The sequence below is a fragment of the Enhydra lutris genome, unplaced genomic scaffold (genome assembly GCF_002288905.1).
Source record: "Enhydra lutris kenyoni isolate GAN:26980312 unplaced genomic scaffold, ASM228890v2 scaffoldscaffold17, whole genome shotgun sequence".
In the NCBI taxonomy this organism is placed as follows: Eukaryota; Metazoa; Chordata; class Mammalia; order Carnivora; family Mustelidae; genus Enhydra; species Enhydra lutris.
Window position 1 is genome coordinate 30,251,560 of NW_019154101.1, and position 18,829 is coordinate 30,270,388.

Genomic DNA, 18,829 nt, shown 5'->3' on the forward strand with positions numbered 1-18,829 from the left:
TGCTATGGAAAACAGTATGGCATGGCAGTTCGCCAAAATACTAGAAATAGAATTACCACAAAACCCAGCAATCCCACTTCTGGGTATATATCCCAAAAGACTGAAGGCAAGACCTTGAAGAGATAATTTGCTACCCACATATATAGCAGGGCTAATCATAGTGTTATTCAGATTCAAGAGGCAGAAGCAGTTCAAATGTCCACTAGCAGATGAATGGATTAACAAAATCTGGTATATGTGTACACGTGTGTTCATGTGTATGTGCATGCATGCATACACAAAATGGGATATTATTGGCCTTAAAAAGGACAGAAATCCTGTGACATGCTACAACATGGGCGGACAGACCTTAAGGACATTATACAAAGTGACACGAGCCAGTCACGAAAGGACAAATGATTCTATTTATATGGCATGTCTAAATGTAGTCAAATTCAAAGAAACAGAAAGTAAAATGGTGGGTTGCCAGGGGTTGGGAGAGGAGGACATGGGGAGTTGTTGTTCAGTGGGGATAGTTTCAGTTTTGTAAGATTTAATTAGTTCTGGGGATAGGCTGCACAACAATGTGAATAGACATAACATTACTGAAATGGATGCTTAAAAATAGTTAAGATGGTAAATTTTGTTACCATTTTTTTTTTTACTATAGTTAAACATTTTTTTAAAAAAGGAAATGGAATTTAAAGTTCTTTTTGGTGTTCTCACTAGTGACTTTTTCTTTTTTTTCCCCCACTAGCCACTTCTCAAGTATTCCATAACCACTGGTGGCTGGTGGTTCAGCTGAACTCCAAGGGGCAGCTCTGGGGTATAAGGGAATTGTGAGTCACTTCCGGAAACAGGTATTTGCCTTAATATTTGGTAAGGAGGTGAAAAGATGACCAATAAATCAAATACAGAAGAGGAAGGCATAAAAAAAAAATTAAAATGGGTGAGAAAGCGGAGCTTCTGAATCGTGTGATGACAAATCCCTCTCCTTTAATCTGTTGGCCAAGGGTCTGCTCTGATCCTTCCCTCCTGGCATGTTAGGTTGCGTTTTTATCCATAACAAGATGCTTTTCCTTTGCTAAGGGCTTCTCCCCCTCCAGGAAGTCCCCAACCTCTGGGGACAAAGCTGTTCTAACTATGGCTTTTTATCCACAGCTAGGCTTTCTGAGGCTAACATGCTAATGATGAACAACTACCCAGACATCCAAGGTAGTTTCACCTCAAGCTTCATTCGCAAGACCTCCTTGCAGCGCTGGAGGTCTGGAGGTCTGACTCAATCAGGAATTAAACGCGGATTCCTGAAAACCTGGGGCTTGGAAGAAAACTGCCTATAGGAAAAGCCGTCAAGCTCTCACAACCCTCAATCTGAACTGCTCTGCGAAGTTAAGATTAAAAAAAAAAATTGTTCGGCCTTTTATTAAACAGGTCACGGTATTCCCATGGGAATGAGATCTTCTGGTCCTTTAGGAGTAAGTACAATGACTGAAGACCACACAACAGTATCTACTTCTTTCAGCAAATACCAAATAACACACAGTGTGAAGAAGAAAGGTGCTTAGAGACACAAAAGTTACCTCACTGCATTTATGGCATGAAATTCATTATCAGTGAAAACCTGCGTTGGCTCAGCCACCTTGCCGGTAATCACAAGTACAAGTTAAATTCTTCACTTGCAAAATCCGAGTCTCTGACACAGCCCAACTGCCTTTCAAGAATTTGTTACCTAGCAAATCACTAGTGTTTTCAAAATACTTGCTTACTATATTGTAAGATTTGGGCCTTGACAGAGAGAAGCTAGACAGACAAAAATGCTTTGTTTTGCTTTTTTTGGTGAACCATATTCAGAGTTCAGCAAGCTTCTGGATATGGTGTAAGAAAAGGCAGAGGCAGCCGTCCAGGCCCACATGCCCTTCCAGGGCTTTCTGACTGGCAAACATGAAAAAGTTTGCTGGTGTGACCTTTATTCGTACACAGGCCCCCGGGCACACACACACTTGAACAGAGAATAGTTTTCATTCTCAAATTCACATTTCTAGGGGGAGCCCAACTCACATTTTTAGAGGGAGCGTGGGGACGCCACCGCCCAGGTGCGGGCACCTCCCGCTATGACACCCACAGGGCACCTGGGGCTGGTGTCCATTCTGCACAGAAACAGCACAGACTCGCCAGGCTGCTCCCACCGGCTACTCACCGCGGTGCCGGGAACCGTCCTCCTTCTCGCGGAGCCCTCCGGTGGCGTTACCGAGAATTTGGGTCGCTCTGTCAGATTTCTAGAGTGTGCAGCTCTGTAGGGCATGATGTTGATGGGGCTGCAAGATGCTGAACGAGGACAAATGGGGATAACTAGGGTGTAGGTGATTGTTTTACACACAAGAGCGCCAGAGGAGCAGTTGAAGGAAAGCCAAAAGCGGGTTCAGGAAAAGGAGCAAAGCAGAGACAGAGAGAAAAGTAGGGAGAAGAAGTTATTACCTAACAGTGTCCAGAACCATCACAGCCAACTCTCCTCTCACAGTCCTATCGGTTTACAGTGTGTCCAAAAAGAAGCCATGTCCAAGTGAAAAATCTAGACTACGTAAGTTGTTGGGCTATTGAAATAGTGATTAAAGATTCAGATGTAGTCTAATAATTAAGGAAAGCAATGGGCTTATATGCCTATGAACTGATGGTTCTGGTAAAACACGGCAGTAGTGACAGATCATTTTATATAAGGGCTGTTTATAGACAGATTTTTCCTAATTAGCTTTAAGATGGAACGAAAGGTGGAGACAGGAAGTAAGCAAGCAGGCAAGCAAGGTGGACTCCAGCCATTTCAGGAGTAAAGCGCAACAGCCAGTGGAAAACGCAACAGAAGTTTTACAATGTTAAACAACCAAGTCGTACTAGGTGTTCAGGCTTGTTACAAGGATAACTGATAATTTCCAGAAACAAATTCTGTAAATGTTTTGTCTCTTTAAAGCCAGATCAGATGCGTGACTTCTGGGTTTTCCCAAAAGCCAAAGCATTTGACAGTTTATAACAAGCAGTAGAAGGTATGGGGATACGGAATGTAATCATTTCAAATGGTGAACAAAACATATACATGTTAGAACGGCCAAAAATAAAGTTGATTTGTGGATAGCTTTTACTGTTTTACTCAGGTTTGGGTTTTTATTTTTTATTTATTTTTTTTTAAATCACAGTTTCTGAATATTTACCTTCACAGAAACACAATCGTTAATCAAGTCATTCTGGGCAAAAAAAAAAGGTTTAAGGAAGTTCATATAACATGACATAAGTATCAAAAGTGTGGATTCTAAGGTTCCAAGGTTCATTTTTCAGATCTCACCCAGAAATCTTTTTCTCCAGCAAAAGATAAGACAATTAAACATGACTCCTTGCAGAGAATACTATGTGCTTGGATAATGTTATAAAATGACTTTACCCAGCTATAGCGATTGTAGCAAACTTTTAAAAAGACCATTATTTCAGCTAAGTATAATGGCATTTATTAGTAAATTAAAAACTCGAAAGTTCACGAGGCAAATTAGAAATTTTGGAATTATAGAGTTAAAAATGTTATTTTGGTTTCATTTACAGACAGAAAGTTGATCCGATTGCTTATTTATTCACGTGCTCTCTTATTAAACAATTTGTATTATTTTCTGGTTATCGCTAAATAGTCAAGGCAGGGAATGGACTAGAAATTGCATTCTCTTTTCCAATCCTCTCAAAACAGAACTCTGTTGCTTCAAGATAAACTAAAACACTTGGCATTCCCTCTCAGCCCTCCTTAAAAGAATATGTGTATCTTAACTTGGGAGTTGACCTAAAACTTTGCTTTAGACCTTAATGGTGAAGGAAGTTTCCTTTCACTGTGAAAAAGGAGAAAGAACCTCGTCTCAATTGGCTTCTTGTGATCACAGGGGAAACTACTTGAAAATAACCCTTTTCAAGCACCACAACAAAGCATTTGCATTTCCCAGACTCGGAAGAGTTCAATGATGCAAAATTCTTGCAAGCCAGTCAAATGCATTTGAAGAATAATATCCTGGCACAAGGCACTTCCAGGAGATTAATGACCAGGAGAGGCACAGACTGCCCAGGGCACAACTAGAGGCCATTCACCTTGCTCCAGAATTAAGAGACCTTAGACCACAGCCCTGCTCTGAGGCCAGGATCTAACAGAAAAAAGGAAACACAGAAATAGGAGTTCATTTTCCTCCAGCAGAAGATAATTTCGGGGGTATCTAGGGAGCACTTCCTGAGATGATCATCTATGGCTGTAAGCCAATCTCATCACGCCTTTGGTTCATTCTTTATTGTAGCACTGAGGTCATATTAAGCAAAGGAAGAAAAATATCCTTCAATCCATCTAGTGAAGTTTGTACAAGAATCCTCAAATTTAATTGTTTAAGGAATATCGTCTGGCCAAAACAAACACTGTAAATTCTTTCTAAAGACATTATGTTTCATGGAATTGGTTGTTCAGAACTGCAACTAGTAAAAAACCTGAAACCTTTCAATCATTTATTGGAATTATCTTGTCCTTCCGAAGAAGAGAGTAAGAGCAATAATATACAGTATTTTGATTTTCCCTGAGTGCTCTTGGTATCCCAAAGTAGTTTTATTAAACATGAACATTCTTCTAGGGAGTGTCCAGTAGACAATCTTCTGTAATATCTCTATTTCCTTCTACTCTCGGTAGCAAGGGTGCATTAATTTAACTTACCCAAAATCTTCTAAATGAACTATATGAAAAGGTGCAGAGAAAAGAAAATGCAGTTCAAGTAGGCAGAGTATAGCACAGAGAATAGAAAACTTATAAAATAAAATAATAATAAAAATAAAATTAAAAATAATTTATTGAGTGTCTACTATGTGCGGGTACTACTCTAAATATCTTACATGTATCAACTCATTTAGCCCTGAGCTCTAACAATCACATGTATTTTAAATGTATTTTAAAAAATGGGCATGGAGAAGTCAACCCAAAGCAGTGGCCACAAATGAGAGGTAGGGGACCTGCAAATTTCAAATGCTCTTACTGCTTCTTCCAGGAGTTCGCCATCACCAAACACCCTATGGGTAAGGATGGCTGTTGTGATCTGCTCTTGTAACCCTGGATTTGGACATAGGCCATCCTTTTGCCAGTGGCAACCAGATTTAAGATGAACTCAGGAGACAACAGTAAAATGGAAAGACAAGGAAGAATAATTGTGGAGAGCAGATGGAAAAAGGAAAAGTGATGAATACAGTGTTTTTGACAAGATAAACGTAATTACATACATAATTTCAAATGGAAAATAAAGAAAAACAACAGTTCTGGTTGGTTAAATATAAGGTGTATCAAGGCAATAATAAAGTAACAATCACCTAAGGATTGTATTAATAAGAGCGGCAACTCAATAAAGGCTTATGCATTGCTTCACAGTAACATAAATTACAGAAATGTATCCATTTGTGAGAAGGAGAATGGAAAAGTTGCAAAGCAAAGAACAGGCAGCCAGCAGGCAAAAAGCACCCTGATAGAGTAGAACAGTGAAGAGGGAATGTGGGAAGATGGGCTGGCAGAGTGGGTGGAGAATGAGCCAATGATGTCGTAAAGGACTGGAGGAGGACGAAAAGAATTGACACAAGTTAGTGGTGACAGAAACAGCAAAGACAGACACTTTCTCAGCTGTGAGGCAGTCATTCAGCATGAAACCACATATGGGGTGGAGATTCCAAAGCATCAGAGCCCTCAACTATTAAAGCCTATGAAACAGGACTGAAAGCAATGTTACAGTTTCTTCAATTAGCTGGACATATGGAAAAACTTCATGGCTTGTGTAAGAGTATGACATTCTCAGAAAATAAACTATCTTAAAATTAGCTGTATTTTCTCCTCCAGAAAAATCTCAGATGTGATGTGACAGCTGACAGGAGAGTTCCTTCAAAGAAAACATAGAACACTGTGGTCCAGCTAATTGAATGCACAACCGTACGCAGAGCATCACTCCAGGCGCTGAGGATGGAGTGGGGGGAGCACGTATAAGATCCAATGCACCAATTCAAATTCTAAGGGGCTCTTCTATAAGTCACTTATTGTCACTGCACTTGGTTTCCACAAGCAGGTGGTGGGAATGTCTGCACTTGCTTCTTTGACTGCCTCCTGGGGGTATTGTGAGAATTAGGGTTGTTATTAGCTCACTGGGCACCAGAGATGGAAAGAAAAAATCATAAAACCGCCAAGAATTCTTCGCAAAGAGGGCTAATGAACATGAAGAGACTTGCAGAGGCAAAGCATTTTGAAAGGGAACTTTATGAAGAGGCTGTGTAATTTCCCAAGTGCCGAAGACAAGGGCTGCTTGGCTGCTTACAGAGATACACCAATTGTGCCCAGAGATATTAGGGAAAAACCAAATCACCATGAAAGAGCCGTTGCGAAAAGCTGCGTATGTATCTTTCTTTCCAGCTAGATATAGGCTCTACACTAACTTCTCATTAAACTAATTGGCTCATTCAGGCATGCTTTGCATTTCAAAAACGCAGAGGAGTTATAACTAATTATAATAACCAGTACTTGGCACATTCTCCATATTTTCAAAGTATGTAACAAAGAAGAAGACTGTAATTAGCCTTCTCCACAGCTCTCAGAGATTTGAAAGGGTACTAATTCCTAGATTACCTACAAAAGCCTGGCCCAGGCAGAAGTAGCTAGCCCACAGCCACATCATGAAACTCTTGCTTAAATCAACCTGGGCTTTGATTTTAGTCTCCAGCTCATCTACTAGTATTAAATATTAAATTGTGTCTACCTCCGATGGTTTGCTTAGATGCAGGGGCAGAGAGAAAGGCAGGGACAGGGTAGGTTTTTCTGGTGACATTACAAACACGCAGAAGCATCCAAAGCCATTGGATCCCAAGGAGGGGCATCCTTTGTCTGCCTGGCATCTGGTGTCCAGATAAGATGCGAAGGGGAAACGGTACCAGGAGCATGAAACCAACACCAACAGACATTTCCAAAGCTGCTGCACCCAGGCAGAGAGAAGGCGAACACACTGAGGAAGACCAAGACGTGATCGGATGGACTGGGGTGGCTCAGGTGTGCTTTAAAAGGAAGACTTTACCTCACCAAGAAAGTGGTACCTTGACAGTTTTACCTGTATCTCCAGACAAGGCTGCTGTGCTTTTGCTTCTGGCCAGGAACGAATGTGTGGGCGTCAGCAGTCTGTTAACAACGCTGCTCTCCCAGGGGCTGAGCTGCAGGCGGCGAGCTAGACGTCACCACATAAGCAAGATGTTAGACGAATTCTTTCCGGGGGGCAGGAGGGGACAAGAGCATCATACTTATTGCTTCTATATGCCAGGCTTTCAAGAGATAAGGCTCTCCAGGGAGGACAGCTGGCGTAGGGTCTGGGAGACGTGAACTCTGCCCAAAGGGGGAGCTATTCCAAAATGTTGCCTTTCTTCAAGATGTTAAGTTTGTGACGGGCTCTATGTTAGTTTCATGGATGCAGACTTTGCTAACCACCCCCTTTAGGAGCGAACAGGTAACAAAACCGAAATATCATGTCACCGTCGGGTTTGGCATGCAGTCATACCTATCTATGACCTCACCGGGATGGGCAGAGGACTAAGTGGCACACACCTCAGCCAAAGGGCTTCCTAAGTATTCTGAATCATCAACTCCAACACAGGCTTTGGCAGCTTAATGCAAGACTGCACTTCTATACAAATATAGATGGAAAGGGTCTCCGTCACATTTTGCTAGATGTCCATGAACTGCTACTTTGTCAACTGGGGGGAAATTAGATCTAATAAAAGGATAGAGGGCTCAGGCAAAATTCTGTCTGGGATTTCCTTTCCATTCAGCAAGCCAGGTCCCTGTTTGACAACAACGTAAACATTCAGGTCCCTGTTTGACAACAACGTAAACATTTTGGTGGAGGACAAGGGTAAAACTGAAGCAAGATGAAATTAAATAGAAAAACCAAAATCCAATATAAACCTAATGTGAGAAATTACTAGTGGGTGTGCGAACATTCCAGAAAATAAATTTAGAACAATGCAGTGAATATAGTCTCAAACTATACTGGGGCTTGGTGGCAAGACCACTGTTGGGAGATGCATGCTAATTATAAATTAATGACTTTGCTGATATTGTTAGCTTCCAGTGATGGCCCATGAAAATATAGAAGCTACTTTCTGAAAATATCAGGGAAGAAGCTTGCAAAATCCTACAAGTACCACTAAAGTAAGGTAACCATACATCTTTATTTAGGGCATACTCCCTAGTCACTGATAAAAGTCTTTAAAACTGTCTAAACCTGACAAGGCCAGTTCTGATCTATACCATAAACAGTAGGTGCAAATCCTCTTGTCTCTGGAGCAATTGTTCTTTTAATAATCTTTTGTATGTTGTATTTTAAAGGAATGACATTTAAATTCTAAAAAAACTAGTTTTAGTTAACAGAAGTTACCTGATGTGAAATGTTGGTATAAGAAATATCTGTTCCCATGTGAAAGGAACTACCAACCTTCAGTAAGTACCTTAATTACCTGACTTTATTTTTTAAAAAGTGGTTATTTTGATCAAGGCTGCGGTGAATTTAAGAATTAGTGAATTATTTATTAGATTTTCTGTTATTAGGAGAGTCTTCACAGTTAAATTAAATCTTACCTGACAGACATAAATAAAAGGATTATATCAATACATACATGTCATATATATACAATTATATATGTAACGGAGTAACAGTTACATGGTAGAACGACAATGGAACAAGGGCTGCTGTAATATGGCTGTGTGTGTATGTGAGCACCAACAATGGCACTGACTGTTAACTAAAAGTACTATACAGTCACACAAGAAAGCCAACAGGGAAGAGTGAGGAGGATGAAATGAAAATATTCAACAGAACTATATTTTTTCAAGTAGACGAGAAGGGGAAGAAGAGAGGAATGCTTCCTTTCCTTATAAACTCTGCAGGATGACTGGTTCACAACTGCAGAGATGGTTTACTATTGGGAAGACATGTCTTTTCTTGCCCCCTGCATTAACACGTTCATTAACTTTATTTCTGTGAGTCTTTAAAGCATCAACCAAAGAATCTGCCTCAAATGAAGATTCAAAACCCTTTTTGACTTGTGTTTAAAGCAAATCCAAAGAGATTTGTTTCATAGATCTGACAGCCTGAATGGAAGATTTTGCCAGAAGGAACATGTTTCCGCTTCTGCGTTCATTACTATGCCCTGAACGAGAGAGAGAGAGAGAGAGAGAGAGATCGAGATCTCTTTCGTAAGATAACTTTTTAGTAAAGGTTAGGACAGGAGAGTTAGTTTATGCCCTCCCACCCACCACCTGAGAGGTGCCTGATTTTAAGATGACAAGCTTCTGAAGAAAGGGATATTAATTTTCATGAAATAATTTTGAGTACCGATCCTACTTAAGCACAATGAGATATTGACAACTCCTATAACAGACCATCTGGGCCAGGGGAGGCACACAAACACAGATATTTGTATTATGGGGTTCTTCCAAATGCAGGAAGTCACTGTTCAGTTTCAGATGGGTGCCGTGCAAAAATCAGGCGAGTGTCGCCAGATCCTGAGAGTTCGTGAAAAGCAGGAGACCCAAATGTTACAGGAGATGCTCCATTTTTAGTATGATGGCAGTGAATTCAAATCAAAACAAGAACAAAAAAACCCTGCTCAGGTCCAACAGAACCTGCCTCTGGACAGAATGCAGCTCTACCACCAGGTCCTGTGATCCAGATTCCAGGGGAAAATGTATGGAGTAATTTTAGGAATTTCATTTCTTGCTTTTTTGGAAACTCCTTATCTTTCCTTGAGAAAAATCTGGTTAAATAGGTAGCTTAAGAATATTAAGAAACAGGGCGCCTGGGTGGCTCAGTGGGTTAAAGCCTCTGCTTTCGGCTCGGGTCGTGATCCCAGGGTCCTGGGATCGAGCCCCGCATCGGGCTCTCTGATTAGCAGGGAGCCTGCTTCCCTTCCTCTCTCTGCCTGCCTCTCTCTTTCTACTTGTATTCTCTGTCAAATAAATTTAAAAAAAAAAATTAAAAACAAAACAAAACAAAAAAGAATATTAAGAAACACATATTTTTAACGCAAAAATTTCCAGTGGCAAAATTCTCTCTATTGCAGCACTTACAAAAATCTTTGCTAATCAGAGGTTTCCTTTAATTCAGGTCATTTTCTCAGTCTATGTAACACTATATTCAAGTGTGACAACCCAAATATTTAAAAACAAGTAGGGCACAGGCATAGATAGAGCTAATGGATGCCATGCATTAGGTCTGGAGGACTTAGGGAAGCAGAGCTTGGGGAAGTGGATATTTACCAAATAGTATGGGAATATTTCAGTATTTTTATAACCAGGAGAGCATTCCGGCTGAATGTCAACCTTGATAGCATCAGAGCCTCAATTTAGCATCAGCTTGAAGGCCTGTGCTGTAGGGCTGAGAAAGCTCAGACAATCTAGTAAATGGTGTACACCCTTTTAGATGAGTCTGTAAAAGCCTCTAATTTAATAATTTGATAAGAATGCTTCCTAATTTAATAAAGCATAACCAACTTTTAAAAATAGCAGAAAAAAATAAAGAGAGCAGAAAATAAAATCAACTAAATTACTTAAATTTATCAATTAGAGAAGTTCAAATTCAGAAGAATTTCTGTTTTCATTAAAAGGCCTAGACCCCTCACTGTCCCACTGAAGGTTTTGGTTAACTTAAAAAGAAAAAAAAAAAAAAAAAAAAAAGCTTCCTGGGCCATGTGGGAACTCCTGGATGAACTAAATCTTCCTTCCTGGCCAAACTTGACCTTGCCTATTGGACCCAGAGCTGGTGGTTCACGGTTCTTTCGACGAGGGGGCAGAGAAGCAGAACTCCCAAATTTAGTGCTCTCCCTCCGATCCTATTAGTCCAGCTTAGGATTCTACTGATAGACCCCGTGATTCAAGGGGCAGTTTCCTGGACCTGGCTATTGAACGTCCCGTGATCCTTAACCTCAAAGGAAGAATGCATACAGTCGGGGTTGATGTACGGAAGGACCACCATGAAGGCAAGAACTGAAGATTCAGTGTAGCAATAACATGGGTTAGGAGCTGGTGATCTCTGTGCTAGACCCTTTTCTCCAACAGTTAGTCTGTAGGATATTAAATCAGGTCTTTCCCCTCTGCCCATCATCTCTGGAACTCTGTTACCCCAACTGGAGCAGATGAGCCATCCAATAAAACTCTCCCTGTTCTAACATCCTATTAAGAATATCCAATCAGACACGATCAGTCAGAATCTATTAAACAATCCTGTTGCTAGTTGACAAATCACTGTCGTCCCATAGAAGGGTGGTAGGATATTGTTCGGTTTATTGCCCATCTACCCCAATTGCAGCTGTGGAACTGCAGAAGGCAGTAGGTAAGGTTTGACTTCAAAGTGCTATAAAATCCCAATTGTAGTTTGTCTTAGATAGAGGTTCACAAAAGTATGAAATTGAAGTGCTGAGTAAGTGATCAAATCCAAAGAAAAGATGAGTGGACAACTGTAAGAACAGCACTCGTACGTTATATTTTATACTAAGGGGATGGGTTTGAAAATAAAGGCTATTTATGAAAAGATGTTAATTCATAATACTTTTCTCTAACATATAGAAGGCCCCTAAGTCTAGTATCCATGATTTAGGCAAATTAGTTAAAAAAAAAAAAAAAGAAAAGGAATGGTTTAGGTTAAAAGGCAAGAATAGGAAATTGTTCAACATGTAGTGCTTTAAGAGATTAGTTATTAGTTATAAAAAAACATCAACACATATAATATTATACATTACAATGACACAACTTTTATACAATACAAAATACATCAATACACATACACACATACAGAACATGCACACATTGAATTCTTTTTAAAGACTATAAACACTGAATGTTTCCCAGTTTCTTATAAAGCATTGAAAATATCACAATTTGTTACTTTTAGAGAGTATGTGTTTTTATATTGCACAATAATTCTTTGGCTTTCTAATTTAAAATGAATTTAAGTTCTGCAAAGCCACAGCTTATCTTAAAAACTTGATTTTTGCTTCTATGAGATATAAATATGTAAAATAAAACTTAAATTTTACCAATAACTCAACATTCATGTACTGTAAATCCATGGGATGAATAAAACTCAAAATTCAAATAAAACATTAACTGGAGGACTATGATTATTAAAAGTTGTAGGAAGTTTCAATGATGATATTCTTGAAGTTAGGCCAAATCCCTTAAGAGCAAAATGAATGGACACCAAAAATCAATCACACGCACACACAAGAAATGCAGTAAGCAAGGTTTGGTTAAATGAGAAATCAAATAGCAAAATGAAATCTACCAACATGAATCATTTAAGATTTTTTAGAAAATCAAAGCTTGGAATTCCCAAAGTACAGATGAAAAGTCAAAGACAACATGATTGAAGTGAAATAAATGTTCGTAACAAAGGTTATTGGCATGTTGGTGGATAAGTGGGTGATTTCTGGAGCTGTAAACTCATTTACTAAAAAGTTGAGAAGCACCGCTTTCATCACTGCTAAATGCAACCATTCAGCCAAGTTCTAAAATGAGCAAGTTCTTGTCGCAAGGGAAATGCTGTTCAGCCGTTTATTGCTTTTTTACTCTGAAGTTTTGTTCTTCCTATTTAAGAAACGTAGGGAAAGCAACTTCAGATGCTTATTGTTAGCTGTAAACATCCAGAAAAAAAAAAAGCATTAAGTAAATAACAGAACCTTTTTTTTTTTTCCTTTTGACTGTACCTCTATCTGGAGAATTTAGTAACGTTGCAGATGAAGAGGAGAGCCGCTTGCTAATGACAGGATCAACATGTTTCGAAAGATTCATGGTGGAAACTGACCGCCTGTCTGGATCTAAAACAAATGGAGATAATGCTAATTGACAGCCGGCATGCAGGATTGCAATTTCCTACTTTACTGACGGGAGGAGAAACTAGGGTTGGATGCTTTCAGCTCTATTACTAGATCTTACATAATAGCACAGTTTTCTAAGTGGACATCTTAAAGGTAACTTAAAGGTTAGAAATACAATTCATTTTTCTCATAGGATAAAATAAATATGTAGCACACCAGTTTGTCAGCCAGGGAAATGCAAGCATACGGTTATAATACAACAGACAGACGAGGACCACAGGCAGGCCAGTGGAGGGTAGCTAAGATAATGGGGCAGACCATACAGCAAGGAAGGGATTGTGAAAGTGGATGCCCTTAGAATTTCCCCAGCCAGGAACAAGGGGGCAGTAATGGGGCTGGTGAAATAGAATGCAAACACTAGGGAAAAAAAAAAAAAAAAAAGAACTCCAGGTTCTATGCTTTGCTGCTGCTTTTTCTTGCACAGTTACTTTACCCAGGGCACTAAAGTTCATTACAGAAAAACAAATTAAAAAGAAAGAAGAAGAAAGACTCTAGGTGTGGAACTGAAGGCCACTGCAGAATTTCTTTTTAAAAAGTCTGCAAGTAACCACACCTCTGGGCCTATCGCACGCAGTTTCGGGTGTTTACAAATGTAGAACCGGCCCACAAACCTGCCCAACGAAACGGACGGTAATATTAAGAAAATCAGAATTCTTTAAGTTTATTAACAATACTGTTGATCTTATAGGTGAGTAATTCTTAAAAGTTCAGAGAGAAGATACAAGGCAAAAATCAGGTCCGTTAGTCTGCTGTCTGTACGGTGGAACCCAGCTGTCTGTCACCAGGCTCATTAGGAGAGATCACGTTCTGTGAATAAAACTGCATCGAATAAAGTCAAAAAGTCTCATTGTATTTATTTATGAGGGCAAGTAGATGTTCTGATCTATGACCAAAGTTAAAAGGGTTTTGCCATATTTTGTTTTCTATTGCTAGCTTCTTCTAAAACTAAAAACAAAAAATAATCCTCGTGGTAGATGCCTTTAAAACCCAGTTCCCATTGGTCTAAGAAACAGTGGTAGTCAAAAATTTTTCAGTAAACGTCCCTCCACAGAATAACCATTTGTGACCACTATTGACAGCGTATGGGGGATAAACTAGTCTTCTAGCAACATCAGACATTCCAATCTCTACTGGGATGCATTTGTACGGTTGAAGCCACTCAAATTATAAAACAAACAAACCCAGACAAAGCCTGTGACGTCAATTAACCCTTAACTGATAGGCTCTTGGGGCAATCCTGAAGATTTAGGATAAAATATCAAAAGGAACATTTTAATGATGAAGTGTAAAGTCCAGGGACACAAGGAAGGATAACAAAAGCCATTTCTGGGTGACTGACAGCGACACATTTCCTGATACTATGTTTACATGTTCAGCTGTAGTTGGGGGACATTGTGTTTCCATGCAGGCCTGCTCTGCCTGGTGAAAATGATGGAGGTATACCATGTATTTCTTTGATAACTTAATATAATAAGACGGTTTTTAATCATTTCTTTTGCTCGCTGAACAAAATACAAATTCACAAAAAGGAAGAATGAGTTTAAAAAAATTTACAAAGCAGTGCTAGTGGATGTGTGGAGAGTAAGGCAACACACTGATTTAACCTGGATTAAATTTAATTTCTAAGATCTATTTTTTGGTCAGCAAACACTGACTGAGTGCCCAACCTGAGTGAGGCATTGTCATAAAGGAGTAAGACCAGGTCACTGCTCTTCAGATCACAGCAGATCATTGCGACCTTGGAGAAGGCAAATTCCAGTTACTTCCAACCTTCTCTGTTCTGGTATAGCAGCAATTTTCCCTAATTCACAGCCCATATAAAAATGGATATTACCCAAGAGCTAACAAATACAGCACTAGCTTCTCTTGTTCTGAGTGGCAGAATTAAAGGCCATATATTAAACTCTGAGTGTGGAAGCAAGAAAAAGTAAGGTTATAAAGATATACACCATGGTAGCTTTTCCTGCATGGAATATATATGCAAAACTGCCCCTAGAATAAAACAGCACACATAAATGAGCCTTATGATTACAGATTTGACACCTGCTCCACCAACTACCACTGGGTCCCCAAGAGCCAAGGGAAAAACAAAAAAGTGCTTTTGAATATGGTTCAACATCAGAGAAAAGTAAGCGGTGATAAATTGGTTTTAGAATTTTTAAAATAAAGGGATTCTATTGGATGCACTGAATGTCAGGAATGCAAGAATAGAGCAAACAAAAATCCACGGTATTTAGATTAAAACTAAGAGCAGAGAACAGCAGTACTGACAGGGGTGGGGCTGGGATGGGGTTGGGGAGTACAAACTGGATGTACTTTGATCCCGGGTAATGTATTAACTATAAAAACACTTTTTAAAGGTTTTCTCCAAAATGATCACTTAGAGAGAAAGTAAACACATCACATGTCATTACATTATTTCAACACCTTCAAGTCACCGGAGTTCTATCATCGCACTTCAGAAACACTGTGCCATATCCCAGATCTAGGTCTATGCGACAGGATATTAAGCATGCATTATGACTAAGTGATGATTCAGCTACTGACAGACCGGCCCTACGTGGGAGGTGCTAGCTACGGGTCAGGCAATCAGCAACCACGGGGATGTCTGTACCAGCTTTTCTAGTACCACCAAGAGTTGGCAAGTGGTGGTCCAGGCCTGCTAAATCGAGAAAGGTGAATGATGATTCAACAAAACCACCTGGGGACAGAATGTAAGACAATGATTTTTCAAAGTAAATAATAATAATAAAAAAAAAGTTATTAGACTCACACAGATGAAAAAGAACTCACACGCTATGTAAAATTCAAGGTGTATTGAATTTACAGTACAAAAATAAAGCCTCTCACTGGTCCAAATTTCAGTGTGACTTTACGTCTGTTCGAGAACAAGGGAATGGCTGAGACCTTCCTGGCTCTGGTTTCAGAACCTGTGCTTTCTCCCGCAGAACATTAACGCTGCACACGCTTTATGGTCCGAACACGCAGGCTCAGAGTATCAATTCTGATCAGTCAATACTGCTATGATTCTTCCAGAGAAGATGATAAAATCGGCTAACTTATTCCATCATCCTGGAATCCTAATGCAAATGATTATTTAAAATAATAAAGTGTGCAAACTGCATGTTTTCTTAGAAATACTGCATAGATTTCTATCTCTTCAAGGAATTGTGTAACAGAAGAGAAAAGCAGCCTGTGTTAAAGGAGATGAACCTTATCTTTTTACCTCCATCACCCTCTTATCCTCAAACAAGTAGGAGCAGAATTTATAGTTTAATTATTTCAGCACGATTTTTGTTTTGGAAACACAGGCTTAGAGAAAAGAAACTGCCCTTTTGATGTCCAGGAAGAAAGGAGTGATTTTCCAAAGCAATCAAGATTTGTGTACCTGCACTGTGGATGTTGGGGCTCCCATGGAGCGGGCCTCCCCATGACCACCGGTTAGGTTTCTGTTTTGGCTTCTGGCTCCTTTCCATCGTCCGTCGTACAACAGCTTCATGGCGTTCCTTAAATGGAACAGAGGAGCAGTGATCAGATCCAGCCTGGTTATTGGAGGCTTCTTCAACTGAAGGCAGAATGGAGTAAAGGCACTACTGAGATTTTAACTGGAGGACTCCTACCTCCTAACCTTTACACCTTATCTCAGGACAGGAATAACATCAGCCTGGGAGGGTTACAAAAAGCATCAGGTTCCAGCTGCCAGAGCCCCTGGGGAAGGATGGGTACTTAAATCAGCAACCCTTGTTATTACTACCCGGAGCACGGTGCATTCACATAGGCACGGTGGCGCAGGTCTTAGCTTGAGCAGATGCTGAACAAATGTGGTACCGTATCTTAAAAAACAACGGCATTGAGAATATGAGCGGGTGGGTAAGCCCGACTCCTTGACGTACTAAGCTGTGACTTACTCATTCTGAGTCTACACGTTCATTTTTGCAGAAACTGACATATAAACACTCAAGGGTTGAGTAAAGACTAAATGAGCCAATCTATGTGAAAACTTTTGCACGTGGGAAAGCCTGATAGTTTTACACAAATGAACAGAACACAAGTAAGTTACCGCTCTAGTCCACAGACCTGGGCTTTTGAAGTTTTTAGGGAAGTAACTGTAGCAATCATACCATTCGCTACCTGCCCTCCGTACCCCAACCTCTCCAGAAGCTGTGGTTATCTATAAAACTGATGACTTAATGCTGCTAGGCATCCCAGCGCCGCAATGGAAGGTTTCACGGTAAACGTGCCGCATTTCTGGAGCAGACAGACCTCCCCTTCACTGCCCGGGGCGGCCTCTTACTTTGTCCTCCTCCAGCCTCTGCCTCCTCTTCTCCTCCACAGCAGCCCTCCTCCGCTCCTCCTTCAGCCTCTGTTCTTCTAGCTTCTTCTTCCGCTCTTCCAGGTGCTTTTCATAGTGCAGCCGGGCTCGCTCTTCCCTTTCTAACCAGATGATTTCTCTTGCAGCTTCAGGAGGGAAAACAAGGGTAATCATGCACAGGCTGGCTCAGAACTAGGACTGGTACTAAGGTGCCTCAGTCGGTTAAATGGTGGACTCCTGATTTAGGCTCAGGGATGATCTCGGGGTGGTGAGATTGAGCCTGTCCCTGGGGTTCTACGCTGGGCGTGGAGCCTGCTTAAGTCTCTCCCTGTCCCTCTGCCCGCACCCCCCCACCCCTCCCCCTGCTTGCCTGCACTCCCAACAGAAAAACAAGAAAGTGTACATAGGTAGTACTGTATAAATGGGCCACATTGAACAAATATGGGTTCTTTGGTTTTGTATTTGCGAAGCCTGGCCTTTGCTTTCCTTCAATTTTGAGGAAAAAAAGGCCACTGTTAATTTATAGCATAATTTGATATGCTAGCAATGAGGTCTAAGAAGATGCACTGAATTCTACTCTTCAGGAATCACTATAGTCCTCTCGTTGGTGTGTTACCCTGATACAATGCCCTCAAAACCAATAGTACCATTCATCTCTCTTTTAAAAAATGTGATATCCGTCATATCATAAGCTATGACTACAGTTGTTTAAACAGAGCACTGGTTCTCTGAAAGTATTAACAGAATTTGGGAGAAAATCCCCAGAATGGATAACTGATAAAAGATATATTAAACGCCTTACAGATTTATCACACTGAGTCAGCTAAGTGCTGTGAGAGAGTAAAGAAGCAGCTCTACTCTGGTTAGATAAATAGACTATTAATATCATAGGCTGAATGAAAATACACAATTCAGAAAGTATTGTTCAGGGATGGAGTGACTCTTTTCTCCTTTACATGTACATGGTTCTTCCTCATCTTAGGGGAATACATACCCAACAAAACTTTTTTCTTCTTCTTTTCTTCTTTTTTTTTTTTAGTACAATGCTTCCTTGACCCGTGATAACTAGACAGATCTTTAATATGAGCTATTAACACTGTTTGAAAAAGTGTCCAAACAAATTTAGAGCACAAGCCTTGAGGATAATACATGGCATTAAGTTAAAATGTTATTTTTTAAGAGAAAAAAAATAAAAATTCAGAACATTTCAATTTCCTCTAAATGTTTATTACTAAAGATCCTGCATTTCTGCTACCAATAAATGTTTCCAAAGATGTTCATTCGAGGAGACAAATCTACTGAAAACCATCTGAACTGACTTCACTTGTGTGAAAAGTCAAGAAAAATCCAAGATGAGTTTATCTTGTGACAGCACTCATGGTGGTGGCAGAGAGAACGGGGTTCTCCCAGCAGCTTTTGTCACTAATGGGTGGTGAGATCTTAAGACACACTCATTTGAATTTTAGTTTTCTCTTGCTTAAAAGATGTGGGAATTGATTTTCAAGGTTTCTTCCAAGTTTAAAAGTCCATGGTGCTAAAGAAATTCTCAAGCCCAAGCTGAAAATTTACTTTAAGTAGAAGCACATAGCATGTGCT

General features: G+C 40.0%; 1 protein-coding gene across 1 annotated transcript in view; it reads right to left on the reverse strand.

The window, feature by feature from the left end:
* Positions 1-18,829, reverse strand: part of LOC111147640 (microtubule associated protein 7) — a 144,596-nt gene that overhangs the window by 22,669 nt on the left and 103,098 nt on the right. The window contains exons 4-8 of the mRNA XM_022503831.1: positions 17,216-17,379; positions 16,310-16,427; positions 12,751-12,861; positions 7,107-7,220; positions 2,177-2,304 (exon numbers count right to left, since the gene is read on the reverse strand). Of these exons, the coding sequence (XP_022359539.1) occupies positions 2,177-2,304; positions 7,107-7,220; positions 12,751-12,861; positions 16,310-16,427; positions 17,216-17,379 (635 nt within the window). The remainder of the gene's footprint in view (positions 1-2,176; positions 2,305-7,106; positions 7,221-12,750; positions 12,862-16,309; positions 16,428-17,215; positions 17,380-18,829) is intronic.